The sequence below is a fragment of the Penicillium hordei genome (assembly GCF_028827395.1).
Source record: "Penicillium hordei strain IBT 12815 chromosome Unknown utg000001l_segment0_segment0, whole genome shotgun sequence".
NCBI lineage: Eukaryota > Fungi > Ascomycota > Eurotiomycetes > Eurotiales > Aspergillaceae > Penicillium > Penicillium hordei.
In genome coordinates this window covers 5,253,918-5,270,964 of record NW_026623142.1, presented here as the reverse complement: position 1 = coordinate 5,270,964, position 17,047 = coordinate 5,253,918, and the positions used below count along the sequence as shown (strand labels likewise).

Here is a 17,047-nt window from a genome sequence, read left to right as displayed (position 1 = left end):
TAGGCCCGGCAATTAAGGCACCAAAATGCCAAGACTTATCAGCCCTGGCCAAGCTACGAACTTTGATTGCGCGTGTCGAATTCAGAGCATTTGATCACCATTCCATCCTCCATGCCCAAGAGCAATTATGGTCGAGCACAAGCCATAAGCTGGCCCAATTCAACTGCGCGCCTTCCATCTACAATGCCTGCATAGACCAAATCGAGTGTCTCCGGTGCTACACGAACCTTCGCCATGTCGTTGCGTCCTCTTGGATATCAATGCAACCTATCCTATGCGCAATTCTTCCGCAATAAACCGCAAATAAGACATACCATAACACAACACCTGAGGTCCTTTTCTCGGTCACGCGACACCCATTACACACATCGCTGGTCTGCGGCAAGTCTACACTATGCCAACAAAGCTTCGTTTTCGCTACGGGGGTTACTCGGTGATCTTTTGAGACCTGCACGCACTCTCCATGACCATGGCAAGGGTCTATGGACTCAACAATGCCGTCATGAGACTTCTGCTGTTAAAGAACCAGAGCTCTGCGAGCACTGCGGTGCAAAAACCGTCCCCAAGGCTAGAAGACACGTCGAACCTGGCAACCATTCCAGCGGCTGGCACTGCAAAGCGTGTATTCGGAACATCCGTGCACATGGTCATCTGCCAAACGTGGAGCAGCTTAAAGCGATTAATCGGCGAAAACTGGTCAGGGCAAGCGGCGAGGCAAGCAAGACAAGTCCATGCAGGCACTGCGGCGTGATTACTGCTCCGAGAAGTAGCCGAAAATTCATTGACGCGAATAACCCTTCGGCTGGGTTTCACTGCCGGACATGCGTTCGGCATTTCAATCATCACGGCAGGCTCCCAACCGAGCTAGATCTCGCAGCGTTCCAGTACCGCAAAAACATACGGAGTAGGGGTTCTAATACTGCCTCGAAAAGCAATGTATCGCACGTTCGAAAGGAACAACCCACGCCTCATCACCCTTCCAGTTCCCCCAGTGATCCCAAGTCTCCCAAGCAGATGAAACAGAGCCGCGATGAATACCCCTGCATGCACTGCGGCGACAAAACCATATCCAGCAGCAAACGCAGGCTCGTTGAGCCCCAGAATCCTGCGGCAGGTTACTACTGCCAGCCATGCACGCGGTCCCTACTTGAAACAGACTCATTGCCAAGCGCCGTCAAAATTGCAGCGCTCAAAAAGCTCAGAGCGACCCGCATGCAAAGCAATCCCCGGGTCTTGAAAAGCCCATGTGTCCACTGTGGTGAGATCACCGCCCCCAGCAGTAAGCGCCGACTCGTTGAGTCGAAGGACCCCCAATCTGGGTACTACTGCCGCGCCTGTGCGGATTGTTTAAAGCAAACTGATTCCTTACCCAGCGATATTCGCCTTGCGGTTCGCAGATCGCGAGAGCAGGTCCGGCTGAAAAACCTTCAGGCCAGTCAGTTTAAAGAGTCGCAGTCCCCGGTCTCTCTGCAGGACGGAGAAGCTACACTAACAGATACGCCTACGCACAATACTGCAAATACTTGCACGCACTGCAAAACCGAAGAACACATTTCGGGCCCCTGAACCTGGGCATTTTGATCCCAATGGCTCGTTTTTGGGGCCAGGGGCATTTTTGCGCTGGGACGGCATGAACAAAAGCCCGGTTGCGCATTAGAGTGGATATCAAGGCTGGTCGACTGGATTGCTACCAGTGCAAGGCACCGCGTGCTCGGGACTCTACCCATTGGAAAAATCGACGGTTTAATATCCTTGATCTTGTCGATGCCAAGGGCAAGGGCTCAGAATATCTTGATTTTGGTATCGCCTATATATGTTGTATGCGCGTCGTCATCTTACCTGCCGGGGGGGCGGGGGGCAGTCCTCGTCTATTCGCTCAAATTTCGCGTCTGCGTTGGCGATCATTTGTGGCGTTGTCCGTTAAGCCTCGGGATGTCTTAGAGCTATAATTAGAACTTAAAATGGAATGTGATTTAATTGTATTTAAAGTATGAACTATGGTATATGTGCATACTATACAGAGTATGAAAAATATTGAATCACCCTAACAGCACCTCGTATAAAGAATATTAAAACATAAATAAACACTGGATAACCTCAAATTGGGAAATCTCGGTAGCCAATCAGAACCTACAGGATTCAGGGACAGGTCCCCCCACCCATGGACGGCAGGGACTTAGAGCCAAAGGAACTCAAAGAGCGGCTCGGCCAATCAAGCCCTCGCCTTGGCTGGCTTCATCTTAGTTTTCCCTTAATCTCCCTCTTTCCCCCCTGGGTTGTTTCGTTTTTTTGGGGGGGCTTTTTTCCTTCTTCTTTTTCTCTTTCAATCCTACTCTACGACTAAGAGTGAGTTGGATTCTGGCAATCGAGAGAGAAAAGGCGAAACACCGGAAACTCCCACCTGTCTTTAGCCCCCTATTCCCCCCGTTGCCTGACTGCGACAATCCAACACAGCAACCCACTCGAACTTAAGTGGCATACTCTGAGACACCCTCACAACTTATATTCGTGAAGAGATTCAGAGCAATATTGTCACTCCCAACCTCTTCTCCACCTCCATCAGCAGCACTGTTGCCTTGCCAACTCCAGCCCCCCGTCCCCCACGACCCGCACCAACCACCTTGGCGTTGCTTGTTCCTCAATAGGCAACAACGCAAAGCATTTGCGCGCCAGTCCATTCCCATACTATACAATACTATACACCTATAATCTCCTCACAATGAAACCCTCCACCTTCCTGGCCTTCCTCGCCCCGGCCGCCGTCCTCGCCGACTCACAAGAACCCGCCGGGGGCGCCAGCCTCTCCTCAGACTTCGCACACAACTCACCCGCCATCTCATTACCAGAACTCGCTCCGCGGGAACAGTTCGCTCCGTTCGCGGATCGCGATCTGCCGTCTGATGAGATGCGCTTGCTCGCTGCTCGCTATGTCCTTCAGGCGCGCAGTGAGGGTTCCCTCGGTCAGACCCCGTGGATTGGCATGGCTATCGGGTTGACCTTTACCGCTCTGGCGGCTGTGATGCTCGGGTGATTGTTGATATGCATTGCTTCGAAACGAAGCCCCAGTTTGAGATTCTTTCGACTTCCGACTCTCGATACATAAACCTTTTTCTCCCCGCCTCGACCTACTTCTTTTTCTCTACGACACGTGAAACGCCGGGCACCGCTCGAACTTTGTTCATCTTTTACTCCGCCTGACATACTTCTGCGACCATTCTTCTTCATTTTCTTACGTTCTTTTGCAGCGGACTTTTACCCATTTTGTTTATTTTTGCATCCATGGCCTTGTGTTCTGGCGTGGGATCGGATATTTGAGCTCCCCATTTTTTCTATTGCATTCCCCGACATGCTGGTGTACTATATGTACTGGGTACTGTCGGGTGTATAAAGTTGCATGTTGTATGCATGTTGTACATGATACCTTTTTGTTTCTGCAGATTCTCCCGTGTGTACGGAGTACATGAGATTTACTTAATTAGTATATATAGATATGGCCAATACGAACCAACTATACGCTTACTTTTATTGCTTTTCTTTCAGACTTGACTTTTGTTAATCTGCGCCTCTTTCATGATGGGACTCTCAGGGATGACTTTCTTTGTTACTCGAGAATCAGAGTTTCCCCCTCAAAGAATGTTTTGATCTTCTTCATTCTCACTGTGTCTATTGGTTCAGCATTTGAACAGACACCCCCTTTTTTCCTCTTTTCATTTGATTGCATGTGAGCAAATAACCCCTCAAGAAAAAGGCAGAGAGGCCTCGGGAGCTCTCAGATTGCTACGTTGCACTCCACATTGACATCTTTGTCGGTTTCTTCTTGTCAAGCTCCATTTTCGAAATACTATTAGAAAGAGAGATCTTTCCTGTTCATAGCAGTAGACATATACCCTCGCTACATTCGACTCCAAATATTACTATACTACAGATCCCTCGCCATGGCTTCAAACGAATATCCACCCTACGCACCGATGCCCTCGCTCCGCCACGAGCTAGGGCTAATGTTCGGCTTCTTGTCTCTCTGCATAGTGGTTATAGGTGCATACGTTGCTCTCTGGCGTGGTGTGTTATTCTCCTACTCCCCTCATCGCATCTCTATATCAATACAAAGATCTACAAGTCTGTCTATGAGTTCATATCAAACACACACTTACACCTTGAATCCCATTTCAACACAAAACCAATCATGATCAAACCTACATTATTCCCCTAACAACCAACCCCAGTATACCAAACCCGCCTTGACGCCCAAGACCTCGCCCGCCGCAAATCCTTCCGCAGCAAAAGCCCAACCAAACCACCCCTGGGAACAACAACCTCTGTAACAGTAGGCCGAAGCCCAAGTCCCAGCAATGACACAACCAAAGCAGGTGTGCAAGAAAAAAATGTTCGACCGCATTGGCATGCCCGAGAACCGCGCCGAGCTGCCAGTACATGGGATGGAGATGTACGCAGCTAGGAAGGGGTGTATGATCACATCGCACATCAGGTATCCGTTCAATCGGTCTACGCCGATGAGCCCTGCTGTCCTTGTTAGTCCGCTTAGGAGTGGCGGGGCTGGGTCTAAAGCTGTCGGTTCTTGTATTGTCGGGATGGCGCTAAGGGGAGGAAGGAGTCTGAATCAGAGTCCTTTGCGTGTTGATGGGTTTCGGTCAGCGAGTCCAGCGAGGAGGTTTGGGGGTGGTATTGGCCCGCCCGTTGAGATCGGACCTGCGCCTAGTCGAGAGTAGAGTTGGCTTATGATGCTATAAGTTATGTTGTATGGAATGAAGGGCAAGGACGGAATTATGGCATTGGGTTGGCGTTGGCGCTTTGGGGTAATTTTGATATTGTCTATCGGATTGTTCATGTCGATCGGATATTCCGGTCTTTCTCATATAGTTGCCATTTTGAATGCTTTTGGCTATATTATCCATTATATCATACACCACCAGCTATCCACATACAGGCTCAGCAAACCCACGGGTCCACAATAACGAGCCCATGATTACAACTAAAAACCCAAGCGCGACAAGCACACTAGCACTTCCATACAAATACGCATGGCGCCGGTGAGCCAGTCCCTTCAACTCAAGAACCCAAGTACTGATCGTTGTCGTGCTTCCGCAGAATCCATCCATAACACCCTGCAGCACCTGGCAACCCGTCATAGCAGCAGGAACCACCGCTCCAAGACCACTAACATGCTGCAAGTCATAGCAAAGACCCTCAATTATAGTCCCAAAGATATTAACAGCAAACGTGCCGAGCGGGAAGGTCGGAATCCTACTATTCAGATGCAGCGAGGCATAGAACCGAAGAAGACAGCCAAGCGGCGCAAAGACAAGAGCGAATACCGCCCGGCCGCGCCACACATCCGGGCCATTATGGCGGTCTGGCGGCCAGATGGCCAGGAACACAGCTCCGAGCCAACATCCCCAGGCAAGCACGACGACAACACGGTCGAGAACACGCCGTGTGAACGCAAAGGGGACGGCGGGCGTTACGCGTGCTAGAGCCAGGGCAAGATGCGCGCCGGCGATAAGCGCCGACAAGCTCAGTGACACGGTAAGTAGAATCACAGCGACCAACGCCATGAAGCTATACCCACCATTACGGGAGGCGTGGTGGGATCCAGTAGGCAGCGACGGATTGGGGAGTGCATTTGCCAGAGCGAGGAAGACGTCCCGCATAAAGGACGAGAAGGAGGTGAAGCAACCGCAGAACCCGGTCGTCAGACCAATATACAGTGGGATGGTCTTCTTCGCAGCCAAGTGTTTCTTATTCTTGGTCTTGGAGTCGTCTTCGACTTCGTCTGTACCTGGTTCTTTGGTTGGTTTTTTACCCCACTCTTCGCGGAACAACTTCTGGTCTTCGCTCAGGAAGCCCATTATCAGGCTTCCGCCTACATTCGCCCATAGCACCCCTGTTACGACGGGGGCACCTGTGTAGAATGTCAGTGCCTGTAAGCCTAAGCGAGCTAAGGTGCCCAGGAGCGAGAAGAAAATTAAATAGGAGACGGTATAGATATGTGTCGCGTGTTTGGAGAGTGGCGACGCAGCAGATGCGGGTGGTGCAGGCGCTGCGTGGTCACCCGAGCTTGGACATTGTTCATTTGGATTTGCTTGTTGGGACTCTCTTAAAGGGTAACTGTGTTTTGAGGGATTGTCTTCGGTAGTTGCAAGCATTGCCGTTCAAGGGTTAAAAGGGGAGGATAGGAGGATAAAGGAAAAGTCTGCCAAGAAATGGGAGATCAGGTGGAGTCCGATAAGGTTAGCGCTCAGTTGTATATGAGGGGAAGATAACGAGCGGGTTGCTTTGCTTTGCTCCTCCTCCTCCTCTTCTTCTTCTTCCTCTTCGTCTTCTCTCTCCTATCTTCTCCTCTTCATAACATCCTCTATACTTCAACATGTCTCTCCCATCAAATGTCCACGTCTCCTCTCACCCCTGTCTCCAAGCCAAGCTCTCCCTAATCCGCTCATCTTCCACTACCCCACGCGAGACAAGAGGCTTGGTTCATGATCTTGCCAACATCCTAGGCGTGGAAGCCTTCTCGGGGTTGAAGGTAGTCAAAACAGGAACGGTAAATAGATCCCCAAGACCGAGCATCCATCAAACACTAGCATTAGATCCCCTAACACTCATTCCCAGGACACCACCCCCCTCGGAATCGAGTATGAAACCCAAGGCATTGACCCAGCAGACCTAGCTTTAGTGCCAATCCTCCGGTCTGGTCTAGGAATGGTTGATGGTGAGTGATTCAATCTATTCCGCACAACCCCCTCAAGCCATACACTGCAACTGTAACCCATATTATTTCCTGCGATGTTACCCTATTACTCTTATATTTCCTAATTCACTTTCCCACATCCAATCCAAAACACCCTACAATCCTATTTGCATGTACAGCTTATCTCCTTCTATCAACATCCCCCCCACCCCCCCATTCCTTAGCCTTATCCCAAAACCCCGCTTACACAACCCCAGCCTTAAACGACCTCCTCCCAACCCCAGTCCCAGTCTACCACCTGGGCCTGTTCCGCGAAAAGGTCTCTCTCCAACCCGTAGAATATTACAACAACCTCCCCTTCCACCGGTCGGAGCTGTCGCCAGCCTCTCCAGCCTCCCTGAACCCAACTACCAACACCGCAGCTGCAAGCCTGGCTGTGTTGGTGGACCCAGTTATCGCTACTGGTGCAACGGCCGAGGCAGCGATCCAATTGCTCCGTGATTGGGGTGTGAAGAAGGTTATTATGCTTAGCTTGCTTGCTTCGGAAGAGGGGGTCAAGCGTGCTGCGGGGACTTGGAGTGAGGTTGAGGTTTGGGTTGGTGGTATTGATAAGGGTGTTGATGAGAAGGGCATGATTGTCCCTGGCATTGGAGATATTGGTGATCGGTTGTTTGTTGCTATTGGGAAGTAGTTTCTGGCATTACTATCGGCATTGAAGCATGGCTGTTTCGGGTTTAGATACTAGATGGTTATGTACCCATCAACTACAACTCCAGACTGGCAATAAATAACCAAGGCTACAAATTACAATCCAAGTCTACGACCTAGTGCCTATTGTCCAAGAAAAGAGGTTGTCCCCGCCAGATAATTCATCGATAACGTATAGTACATGGAAACGGCATAAAAGCATGTGCAGGTGAAACAAATGCAAAAATTTTCAAAACAATGCTGAGCGTAAAAAGCATAAAAAGCAAAAGACGGGGTAGAAAAGCGCGCAGGCAATTAACGTCAAATACAGCAGTTGGAAACCAACCAAAGAAGCAGAGGCAAATGGCAAAATATGAAAAAAAAAAAGAAAACGCGAACGCATGAAATGTCAAAAGGTATCGAAAGCATAAAAAGCAGATGGACGAGGGGGCACGATTAGGGGTTAGTATGAACCATAAAGTCAAACTCCACGGAGTGCGAAAGTACACACAGGACCAGCCAGGTGTCGAAGACGGAAAGCAGAAACACCACACTGGACTCCCTGGTGCAAGAAAAAGCAGGGAAGATGCAAAAAGAAATAGCGAAAAAAAAAGCAAAAGACTAGGAACCACCGAGAGGCATATCAAAAGGCGAAGTATTCCAGAAAAGCCCAACACCCCGCCTGCCCACTGGTATGTCCAGTCCTAGTTCCGAAGTGTCCCAATGAAAGCGTCCAACAAATGAGAGTAAGAAATCGAAAAAAAAAAATAAAAAATTCAAGAAAAGGCAAAGAAAAAGGCAAATCAACTCAAAGAGATTGATGAAAAATTTAGTATGCAGTGCCGACGCTAGCAAGCGACTTGGTTGGCACCGCATGGATCGGCTGATCCTTGGCAACACGGAGAGAATCTTCGTAGCCGACCAGGGCCTGGGAGTGGAGCTTGAATGATTCGCCCATCAACTTGGTGATTCTGTAAAGCGGTTAGTTATTTGGTCATCAAAGTGAGCAGAAATTAAAAACTTACCCCCAGACAACCACGCCGTCTAGGATGTTACCCCATACACGGGCGACGGTAGAGCTGAGTTTTCCAAAGGCGTCGATGGCATCGTCGTCAAACAGATTGCGGACTTTGTTGTAGAGGGCCAGTTCAGCCTCAGTTGCCGGCTCATCGTCATGTTCCAGGCGGTAGAGCCAGAGGCTCAGAATGACCATCAGATCCAGGCCGCAGAGAGGGTGCTCAACACTCCAGTTGGTGGCGGAAGTCTTCGCAACCCAATTGATGCCCTGAATAGCCGCGATCTCAATGCATTCGAAACATTGTTGGATGACTTTGTTCATCTCCTGTGACCGCTTGACCTTCTCACGAGCGACGGTCATGGCAGCCGCTACCTCGTACGAGGAGTGGTACCGCATTGCCTCCTGGATGGACTTAAGGTCAACTTCCAGGCGGGCACGGGTGTTGCGGTAGACCGCCATCGAGTTGAAGATCAAGGGGTGACCCTTCTGAGGAGTGCTGAGCGGGACCACGATTGTTTCCGGTTCGCATACCTCGAGGGAGTTCTCCCAAGTCTCGAGGGCTAGGCGCAGCTTGTATTCGGTAACCACGTCTTGGAGCGCTTCAAAGCTGCGCTTGTGGCTCCAAACTTGCAGGAACAGGGCGTTGATGAGAACACGAGTGGCGAAAGCACTGTAGCGGGTCTTTTCACCCTGGAAAAGGAAGTCGTGGGCCTCGCGCACAGTCAAGGCACTGGAGACGGTGCCACGGCGCCAAGTCTCATCATCAGTCGCGTCCAAGTTCCAGAGAGACTCTGAAGATGGGAGCTCCAAGTCGTCGAACTCATCAAAGCTCATGGCGGGAGTGTGGTTGAATGTGAGCGTCAACATGCCGAAGAAAATGTACACGGCGAAATATGTACGGCGGCACGATTCGTCTTCAATCCACTCCTCGCGCGATGGCTGGATATTCTGGCGAGCTTGAGTCCGCAACTTGAGCTGGTACCGGTTGCCGGCGACCATATTGGCCAGGAGACTCTTAATCGAACAAGTCCACTCGAGGCCCTTCGGGTCACCGCTCCAGCTCTCAAATACCATGTTCAACAACGTAGCCTGCATCAATGACAAGGGGCACTTGCGGGAATCAAAGTTGTCCTTGTGTTGTAGGAATTGGTTGACCAGGACCTTAGAGCCGACATGGAGCATAAAGGCGTGCTCACGCTCGAAAGTGTAAAGCGCACCAATCGACAAAACTGCAAGCAACAAGGGTGCCGGGACCTGGGAAGGCTTAAATGATTCCTGGTGCAGGAACGGCAGGTGAGGATGATACAGATTAAAGTAAGTGGACAAATACCGGTTCAGGGCAATCGTGGAAGGAAGCTGGAAAGTATCGGGAAGCGCACCAAGGCTGTCTGATCCCTGAACCCGGTCCACTACATAGTTGCGTTCCATATCATTAGCGAGCTGAGGAGCCTTGGGAAGGGTCAGCGCTTGACTGGGGCCGGGCGAGCGGCGGTAGTTAACCGGGCTAACGGGGCCAGTCATCGAGGGGTAGGGTGACAGAGCATTCGGGGTAGAGTGTCCAGACATTGGCAGCGAGTTGGACATGAGAACATCGCCGACAGGGCCATGGCGATCGACGAGAGTAGGCATCGAGCCGGGTTCCGCGGGGGAGACAAGCGTGTCCCAAGGCATCTGAGGCAGAGTGGCGTTGCCCGAGAGGTAGGGCTCGAAGGAGCCGCGTCCTGGCGAAAGCGATTCGGAACGCTCGGAGACCTGACCGGTCGCCGCTGCTGCAGCCTTATGTTGGAAATCTGTCATCAACATGGCTGCAGTTTCAAGGTCGACCATACCATCGCTGCTTGCTTCAATCTGCTCCAGCGTCGTCGGGTCAATTGTGACCGACGGCTTAGCCGGGGCAGATGAATTTTTCTGAACCCCTCCTCCACGTCTGCGCCCCTCTGCGACCAGGGGGATTCCGCCGTCCTTGGCGTGCACAGTTCGGTCATGTCGCAGAAGAAGATCGCGACGGACAAAGGTACTGCGGCATTTTAAGCACTTGAAGGGTCTTTCTTTCGTGTCTATATTTTCGAGTCTGTCAGATAGGGAAGCAAAGACGCGTCAGGAAAGTATTCAAATCTTACGTGAGCGCTCATGGCGACTGCGGTGTTCACTTCTGCTGAATGCGCGATTGCAAAATTGGCATTTGTACTTCTTCTCTGGGGCTGATGTTTTCTTAGCCGGTGAGTTGGCTGTCCCAGGTGCGGAAGGAGCCATGTGTGCGGGTTATCTCTTAAAGAAAGAGCGAAAATGACGGTGGTATTGTCCCCTGAGTAAGCTCGCACCGGTTCTGTAGGCGTGTCGACGACAGGAGTTCGTTGGGATGTCTGATCATTCCTTGAGCGGGGGGAAAGGGAAGTAAAGGGTATTGTGTAAGTGGTGTCCAGCCACAAGTAGGAAATATTAAAGAAGCAAACGCTGTTAAAAAAAAAAAGAAGGGCGGGATGATCAACCGCGATTAGATGAGGGAAGGGGAGGGGAAGAAGAGAGGGGAAGGAGGATGAGGAGAATAAGAAGGAATTTGGGAATTCGAAATCGGGTTTTTGGTTTTTTGGGGGGGGGGGGGTGGAGGGGGGGTTGTTTAGAGGGGACTGAGGAAGGGAGGGGGAAAAGGACGTGGGCCTAAGTTGATCGCTTACTTTACGCGTTGAAGTAAAGACCTGGGCAATAGAGAGGGGGCGAAAGCGGGACCCGATCACAGCTAAACTCACTATCTGAAAGACAAACTAAAAGGGAACTACTACCCAGCCACCTTTCCGGCCACGCACTCTTTCCTCCTTTAACCACTCACTTTCTCACTCAACTGTGCCCCCCCTTTTCTCTTTCTTTACGATGCATTTTACCATACGAAATCGACACGTAATTATTCCAAAGCCCTATAGATTTGTCCCGATCGCAAGCCCACATGGTTCAATTTGTCTTTTCCCCCTTGGATATTTATTAAATAAATTAAACACTACAGTGTCGATCATTTAAATGTTTTATTTAGTAACTTCTGCGAGGGTGATTTACAATGTACAGTGGGTTATGTTATTGAATCGTGCCCCTCGCTCAGGGCTTTTATGGATACGGAGGGGAAAATCCTTTGTTTATCGAGTATTGTTAAATTATGTGGCATGTGAGGCGGGTGATTCGAGATCGTGGCACACCTCAAGAGGCTTACGGTGGTGATAGCCCCTTATTCTCTGATTCCCAGTTTTACCCCCTACAGGGGGATTATATCAGTCTCATCTCAGAAACCGAGAGTACATATGTATGTTGTACAATACGTCTTTTCAGATATCAAACCCTCGGAAGTCGTTGATAGATCTCAACCATGGTTCACATCCGTCTACCCCTCAACCCCTCCTCCTAAAGATCGACATTCATACAGATATTCCATCAAGATACATCATCGACTTCTATTTCTATCCTTATAATATCGACAGTGTCGTCACACAACTCCGAATGTATGGTTTTGGGAATGAGACAGGGATACATAAGATCACATATAGAGTTGCATTTGTTTTGCCTTGAATGTGAGCTTGCCGAAGTTGAGAATGGGTAACTTTATTGCGTTGGAAATATATCCCGCTCAATGTGGGAAAGTAGATCGATCCAGTTGGCATCAAATCAAGTTTGTATGCTTGGGTGCCCATCATCCCCGTCTCCTGACAGATCATCCTACGGTACTTTTGTCGCCTCATAAATTGACTGGTCCAGGTTCGGTCTCACCTTTGACCTTCTGACCCAATGATAACTGTCCCCGCCTTGTGGCTGTTCATCTGTTTGACTGTGCCACGCTCGAGGATTATGTGTTCCATCATGCCATGTACGACTGCATTATGCATAGGATCGATGTATGTGCCCTGTATTGGCCTCAAGGTATCACCTGCCGGACTGTATCGGGAAAAGATCTGCTTACAGAGCAGAATGCAAATCGGAGCATTGGATAGGATCACATCTTTTGGTTTACTCCCTTTGAGTGTATGTATTGCCAGCGCAAAATACGGCTAACCACGCTACAAATACTATAGTAAGACCAACTGCCCATGAATTTAGTTTTTCAACACAATCTTTCTTCCGTGGCTCCACACGGTGAAGTTGCAGTTCTATACACCGCAAAAGCTGTCAGTTATCTGTACAAAGTATACACCGTTACCTATCACCGCGGAGCTGCAAATTGAGTATCGCGAGTTCCCGGGTCCTACCAGTGGGGCAAATCCAACATTTACATCATTGGAGCCCGAAGATCCCGGGCGCGGAGCACCGACGCGGTTACTTGGGAAACGCGCTTCGCGTGGAACACGGCACAAGATCGTCTTTCACGTCGGGACAAATCAAATGGCGTCGAAATTAGCAACGTAAATCTCACTCCCAGATCTACGGTACATGCTACTCCGTAGTAGCCTCTGTGTCCCTGAGCACCCCCTTGATTCGCGGGAGATACCTAAATACTGTCCCGGACTTCCGGTTGATCAACGAAACCTAGGCGAAACTCCATCTGATCTGGTGGATCTAGACTATCAACTAGCTTCAAGCCCCAGCGGTGAAGCCGGGCGGCTTAGGCTTTTTAGAAAGGGATCCCTACAGTCCACGACTCTTGATGCAAACCCAACCAGTCGACATCCTTCGAGCTTTTGGTCGGTCCACTTCCCGATGCAGCGGACCGACCCAGTCTAACGTTCTCGACCCAGGAACACACAAAAAAAAAACCAGCCCATGGCGGTGATACCATATGAAGCGGTGACTTGACCGCCTGGCAAATATCGTTAACTATTGATTCCTTACCTCGAAAAGTAGTAAAGCAAATGATCCACCATTCCCAATCCCTTGGGCCGCAAATCCGGGATATGTCTTTCATTCCATCTCCTCCGAGCGGTCAAAAGCACGCTGAACAAAAGGACCTCCATTGAAAGCCCGCCCAATTATGGATCTGCACTGAGGATCCAATCGGACCAGTTACGAATCAGACTCTTCGACCATTTCCCTTCGAGCGCTGCTCCACATAGAAAGCCCGCTATCGTAACAAGAATTTCGGGAACCTCTTCCCCGGCACCCCTGAGCTAGGTAGTGGACACCGACAGACGGGCGTGGCTGGAGCCCATCGTCCCGACAACTCCATAGCCAAGGTCCGGTGTCTCCGCCGTGGACGCCAGAACGGTCTGGAATCTCCCAACTCGGGTCCTATTCTGTAAGTAAGCCCAAGCCAGCCCGTCTCCAAGCTAAAGATGTCGGTGAAGCCTGTTTCGTGTCAGTATATTTGACCTTCACCGCTTCTGCAAGACGCATAGAAGGAATCTACTAAATAAGCGTGTCCCCACTGGTCTCGACTTCAACCGACTTGACGGTGTGAGCATCATTGATAGCGTAAATTGAAATTGAAATTCGCCTTGAAACCGAGGTCCCCATTGTGCGCGCTATCACCGATATACTTTCGCTAAATAATGGGTCTTCAAAGAGGACCCCCAACATCCCAGCGTTGGCAAACCAAGACAAAGACCACTCCAGTCTCTCTCCACTCAACGCGTGCTTTTTACCTCGTAAAGCTCCTTACCAGACAACGGGGCCGTCAGTGGGTTTCAGAGTGTGTATTACACAATAACAAATGCGCCTGCCTACTTGGTCCAGGAAGCCCATTTCCGAATTCTGCATTCGCACCGGCCGCCCCGAAGAACACGAGTCTGGACTTCGGGCGCCCGCGTTCTGTAACTGTAACCGGAGACACGGGTAATCCGAAGCTTTTCGTGTAGCGTATAGCATGTGGATATTGAATGAACCTTGGAATTCAGAACCCTCATTTCGGTATTCCATGCGGGAGTACTGTATGGTCCAAGTGACAATTTACAATGTGCAGACACATTACTTTACTTCGTACATGTCGATGATCAACGGCTGCATATCAGGCCTGTTTATCCAGGACCTTGTTTGGAACCACAGAAACATGATTAATCGCAGATGCGATCGCCCAACCCCTGGATCGTGACGGAAGGGGACGTCCGGGGAACACCTTCCGGTCCATGGTTCACTCCCGTCCGGATCTTGGTTCACATCACGTTCTGATATCAGACAGACGAGTCATAATTTCTGCTTCTGCACCACATTGCCTGCGAGACAGATTGAACTCAAGCCAGTCGGCCCTGCATTTCTGTGTCTGTACATACATAGAAAGTGCCGTGCATATAACGCATGTGCCTCCCTCACCCCCCGGTTGCGTTGGCGAATTGGTCGCATTGATTGGACAATTCCTCCGATGCAGGGGATACAGCACACATGCAAGCACGGATTCATCACATTGGCAATAATATTCAATATCATTTTCACAGGGCTTATAGTAATATTGCTGATCTCTTACTTGTCCAACGGAGATAGTCCCCTCCTCCCCCCGCGCGGAGGTGCTCCCGCGGAATTTTCTCGAAAAAGGTGGACACTGGACAAGGGGACGAAAGTGGGAAATTGACGGAGAACAGAGGGCCCGGAGAACCTTCTTTGTTTTGAGTGTCGCGACTTGATTGCTTGGAACTAGCTAAGGTTTAACGTGCGACGCGCCCGTCTTCGAGAACAAAGGAATTACCAACAGATAGACTTCCATAGTCAGGTGGACTAGGGGCGTGTTAGTCCATAGGATACAAAGTGAGGCGGGAATTGGAACTAAGTGGGGTTCTGGGCTTGTCTGTGTCGCTTTGGAATCGAGGTGGAAATAAAAAAAGTGAAGGGAAACAAAAAGGGGGAGCAGGGGATCATCGGAGTCCCGAGATTCTGGGTAAACAGGGAATGGAATCGAGTCGCTATTGGATGTGTGCTGCACCGAGCGGCAGGGTTTGGGTCTCGGCAGGTGGGAATCTCTCCGGTTGGGGCGGCTTGTGACTGGTGGCGATGTTATCTACCTGGGTTCCTGCGACTCGCGCAATGTCCGACTGCAAGGAACAAGGAACGAGGGGTATGGCGGCGACCTTGTAATTCGAATGCCGTTTGGTTTGCTATCCGGTTTGCCCTTAGGATGGAAAACAGGTCAATTGGGCCAGTTACCTCTCCATTATTAGAGTTCTTGATCTTCGTCTCATCTTTAGTCTGCAACATATACTCCGTACTCCATAAATACATCGTACTTCGAAGAATGAGACAACCCCTACGGAGTACTCGAAATTCAATAGGAATATTAAGATAATGGTAACATTTACTTGCATACTTAAGACATGGTTTGTTGTGTGGACACACTCTCCCAATCGGGAAGGTGATAATGATGCTATTCGGGCAATAGTATACAACATACCCTACGTGAAACTACTTTACGTACATGCGATTAGTTGGTCGGGGTTTCTTGTCTGTCAGGTATGTAGTTTTCAAGTTGTTCTGGCCTTGATTAGGCTCAACATATGTGGTGTGATTAACGAGAAATATGTCAACATATGTAGTTGTATAAACCCGAGTACTTAGAACATATCCTCTTGTCAAAACATATATATGTCTACCCGTTGTTTGATAATATGCTCAATTGCACTATATTTCCGACGAGAAGTGAAAGTAACATATATATTGGTCCCAAGTTGAGGCCCTGATGTTAGCTAAGTCATATAGGGTCATTGAATTGATGTTCCGATACGTCCGAGGATGGATATCTAGATATTTTGTATAACATAGCAATGAATGGCTAGGAGTACACACATGCTCGCGTCGGTATAAACTCCATCTTTCGATGTAGGTTGATTATGCTCAATGAACAACTTCATTACAATATCCTTTATATGTATTTTGTAACCTCCAGGACTTGCTCAGAATACATAACTTCTACAAGGCACATTACATATACTTTTCTCGACTGCAATGTATTGACTTTCCCTGATTTGCCTTGAACATACCCAACAAGGCATTAATCCTTCATTATGCTTGAGACACCAAACCTTCCCTGCAGACTCATTGCGCGTCCCATGAGCACATACCCCTCTCAATGAGAGTCATCTCCACGAGGGAAAACGGTCCGTTGCTAAGTGGGTAAGTTTCCAAGCTCCCGGGTCCCTTGTGTATGGCTCTGGGTGCTGGTAACTAACGGTCTTGCATACAACGTAACCTACCAGGCTCGAAGTCTCATTTTGAAATGTGCTTGATACTTAGGTAGTTTCATGCAAAATTGAAAAGTGCCCCCGGTGGAGATTCACAAGTTGTACTATGGTTCAAGTCGGAAGAGTGTGCGGGCCGCGGTAGTGTACTTGGATTGGCTGTCGAGATCATACCATGTGTTGCCAGTACGCCCCATTTGAGGGGCCTGGGTAAAGAATTCGAATTGCATACAATGTTCCCTCAAGCTCACATGCAATAAATATTGTATAATACAAAGTTGTACTTGTAAGGCGATGCGCTGTTAGATTGGTCTTTGAAAGCTGGGATTTGGAATGAGGCGGAATGCCATGCAGCAATATCACCGAGAGACGCTCAACAATGCTTCTGTGTCTACCCACGTTTGTATCAACCACGCGCAGACTTATTGTCTTTCACTACGTGTATATCATCTGTACAAAATATGTATACATGTATTATCATCATGTATTGTACCGGGGACTGTCAGCACGATCCAATCCGAGTCTGGAAAGTGGGAACTGGAAAACCCACTTTAGAGTAGCTCA

At 49.5% G+C, this 17,047-nt stretch overlaps 5 protein-coding genes across 5 annotated transcripts; 3 read left to right on the top strand and 2 right to left on the bottom strand.

Annotated features, from left to right (window-relative positions):
• Positions 1-234: 234 nt before the first annotated feature.
• On the top strand, positions 235-1,566 carry N7537_001991 (uncharacterized protein; the record flags this gene model as incomplete). Its single annotated transcript, XM_056893049.1, has 1 exon — positions 235-1,566. One exon carries the CDS (start codon positions 235-237, stop codon positions 1,564-1,566), a length of 1,332 nt encoding a protein of 443 aa, XP_056758044.1.
• A 1,153-nt stretch (positions 1,567-2,719) lies between these two features.
• On the top strand, positions 2,720-3,031 carry N7537_001990 (uncharacterized protein; the record flags this gene model as incomplete). Its single annotated transcript, XM_056893048.1, has 1 exon — positions 2,720-3,031. One exon carries the CDS (start codon positions 2,720-2,722, stop codon positions 3,029-3,031), a length of 312 nt encoding a protein of 103 aa, XP_056758043.1.
• Positions 3,032-4,560: 1,529 nt separating this feature from the next.
• Positions 4,561-6,164, bottom strand: N7537_001989 (FluC/FEX family fluoride channel; the record flags this gene model as incomplete). The annotated part of the gene is made up of 2 exons (XM_056893047.1): positions 4,561-4,713; positions 4,944-6,164. 2 exons carry the CDS (start codon positions 6,162-6,164, stop codon positions 4,561-4,563), a joined length of 1,374 nt encoding a protein of 457 aa, XP_056758042.1.
• Positions 6,165-6,385: 221 nt separating this feature from the next.
• N7537_001988 (uracil phosphoribosyltransferase) lies at positions 6,386-7,397 on the top strand (the record flags this gene model as incomplete). The annotated part of the gene is made up of 3 exons (XM_056893046.1): positions 6,386-6,559; positions 6,628-6,727; positions 6,964-7,397. 3 exons carry the CDS (start codon positions 6,386-6,388, stop codon positions 7,395-7,397), a joined length of 708 nt encoding a protein of 235 aa, XP_056758041.1.
• Positions 7,398-8,222: 825 nt separating this feature from the next.
• N7537_001987 (C2H2-type zinc finger protein) lies at positions 8,223-10,664 on the bottom strand (the record flags this gene model as incomplete). The annotated part of the gene is made up of 3 exons (XM_056893045.1): positions 8,223-8,364; positions 8,419-10,468; positions 10,532-10,664. 3 exons carry the CDS (start codon positions 10,662-10,664, stop codon positions 8,223-8,225), a joined length of 2,325 nt encoding a protein of 774 aa, XP_056758040.1.
• Between the last annotated feature and the right edge of the window lie 6,383 nt (positions 10,665-17,047).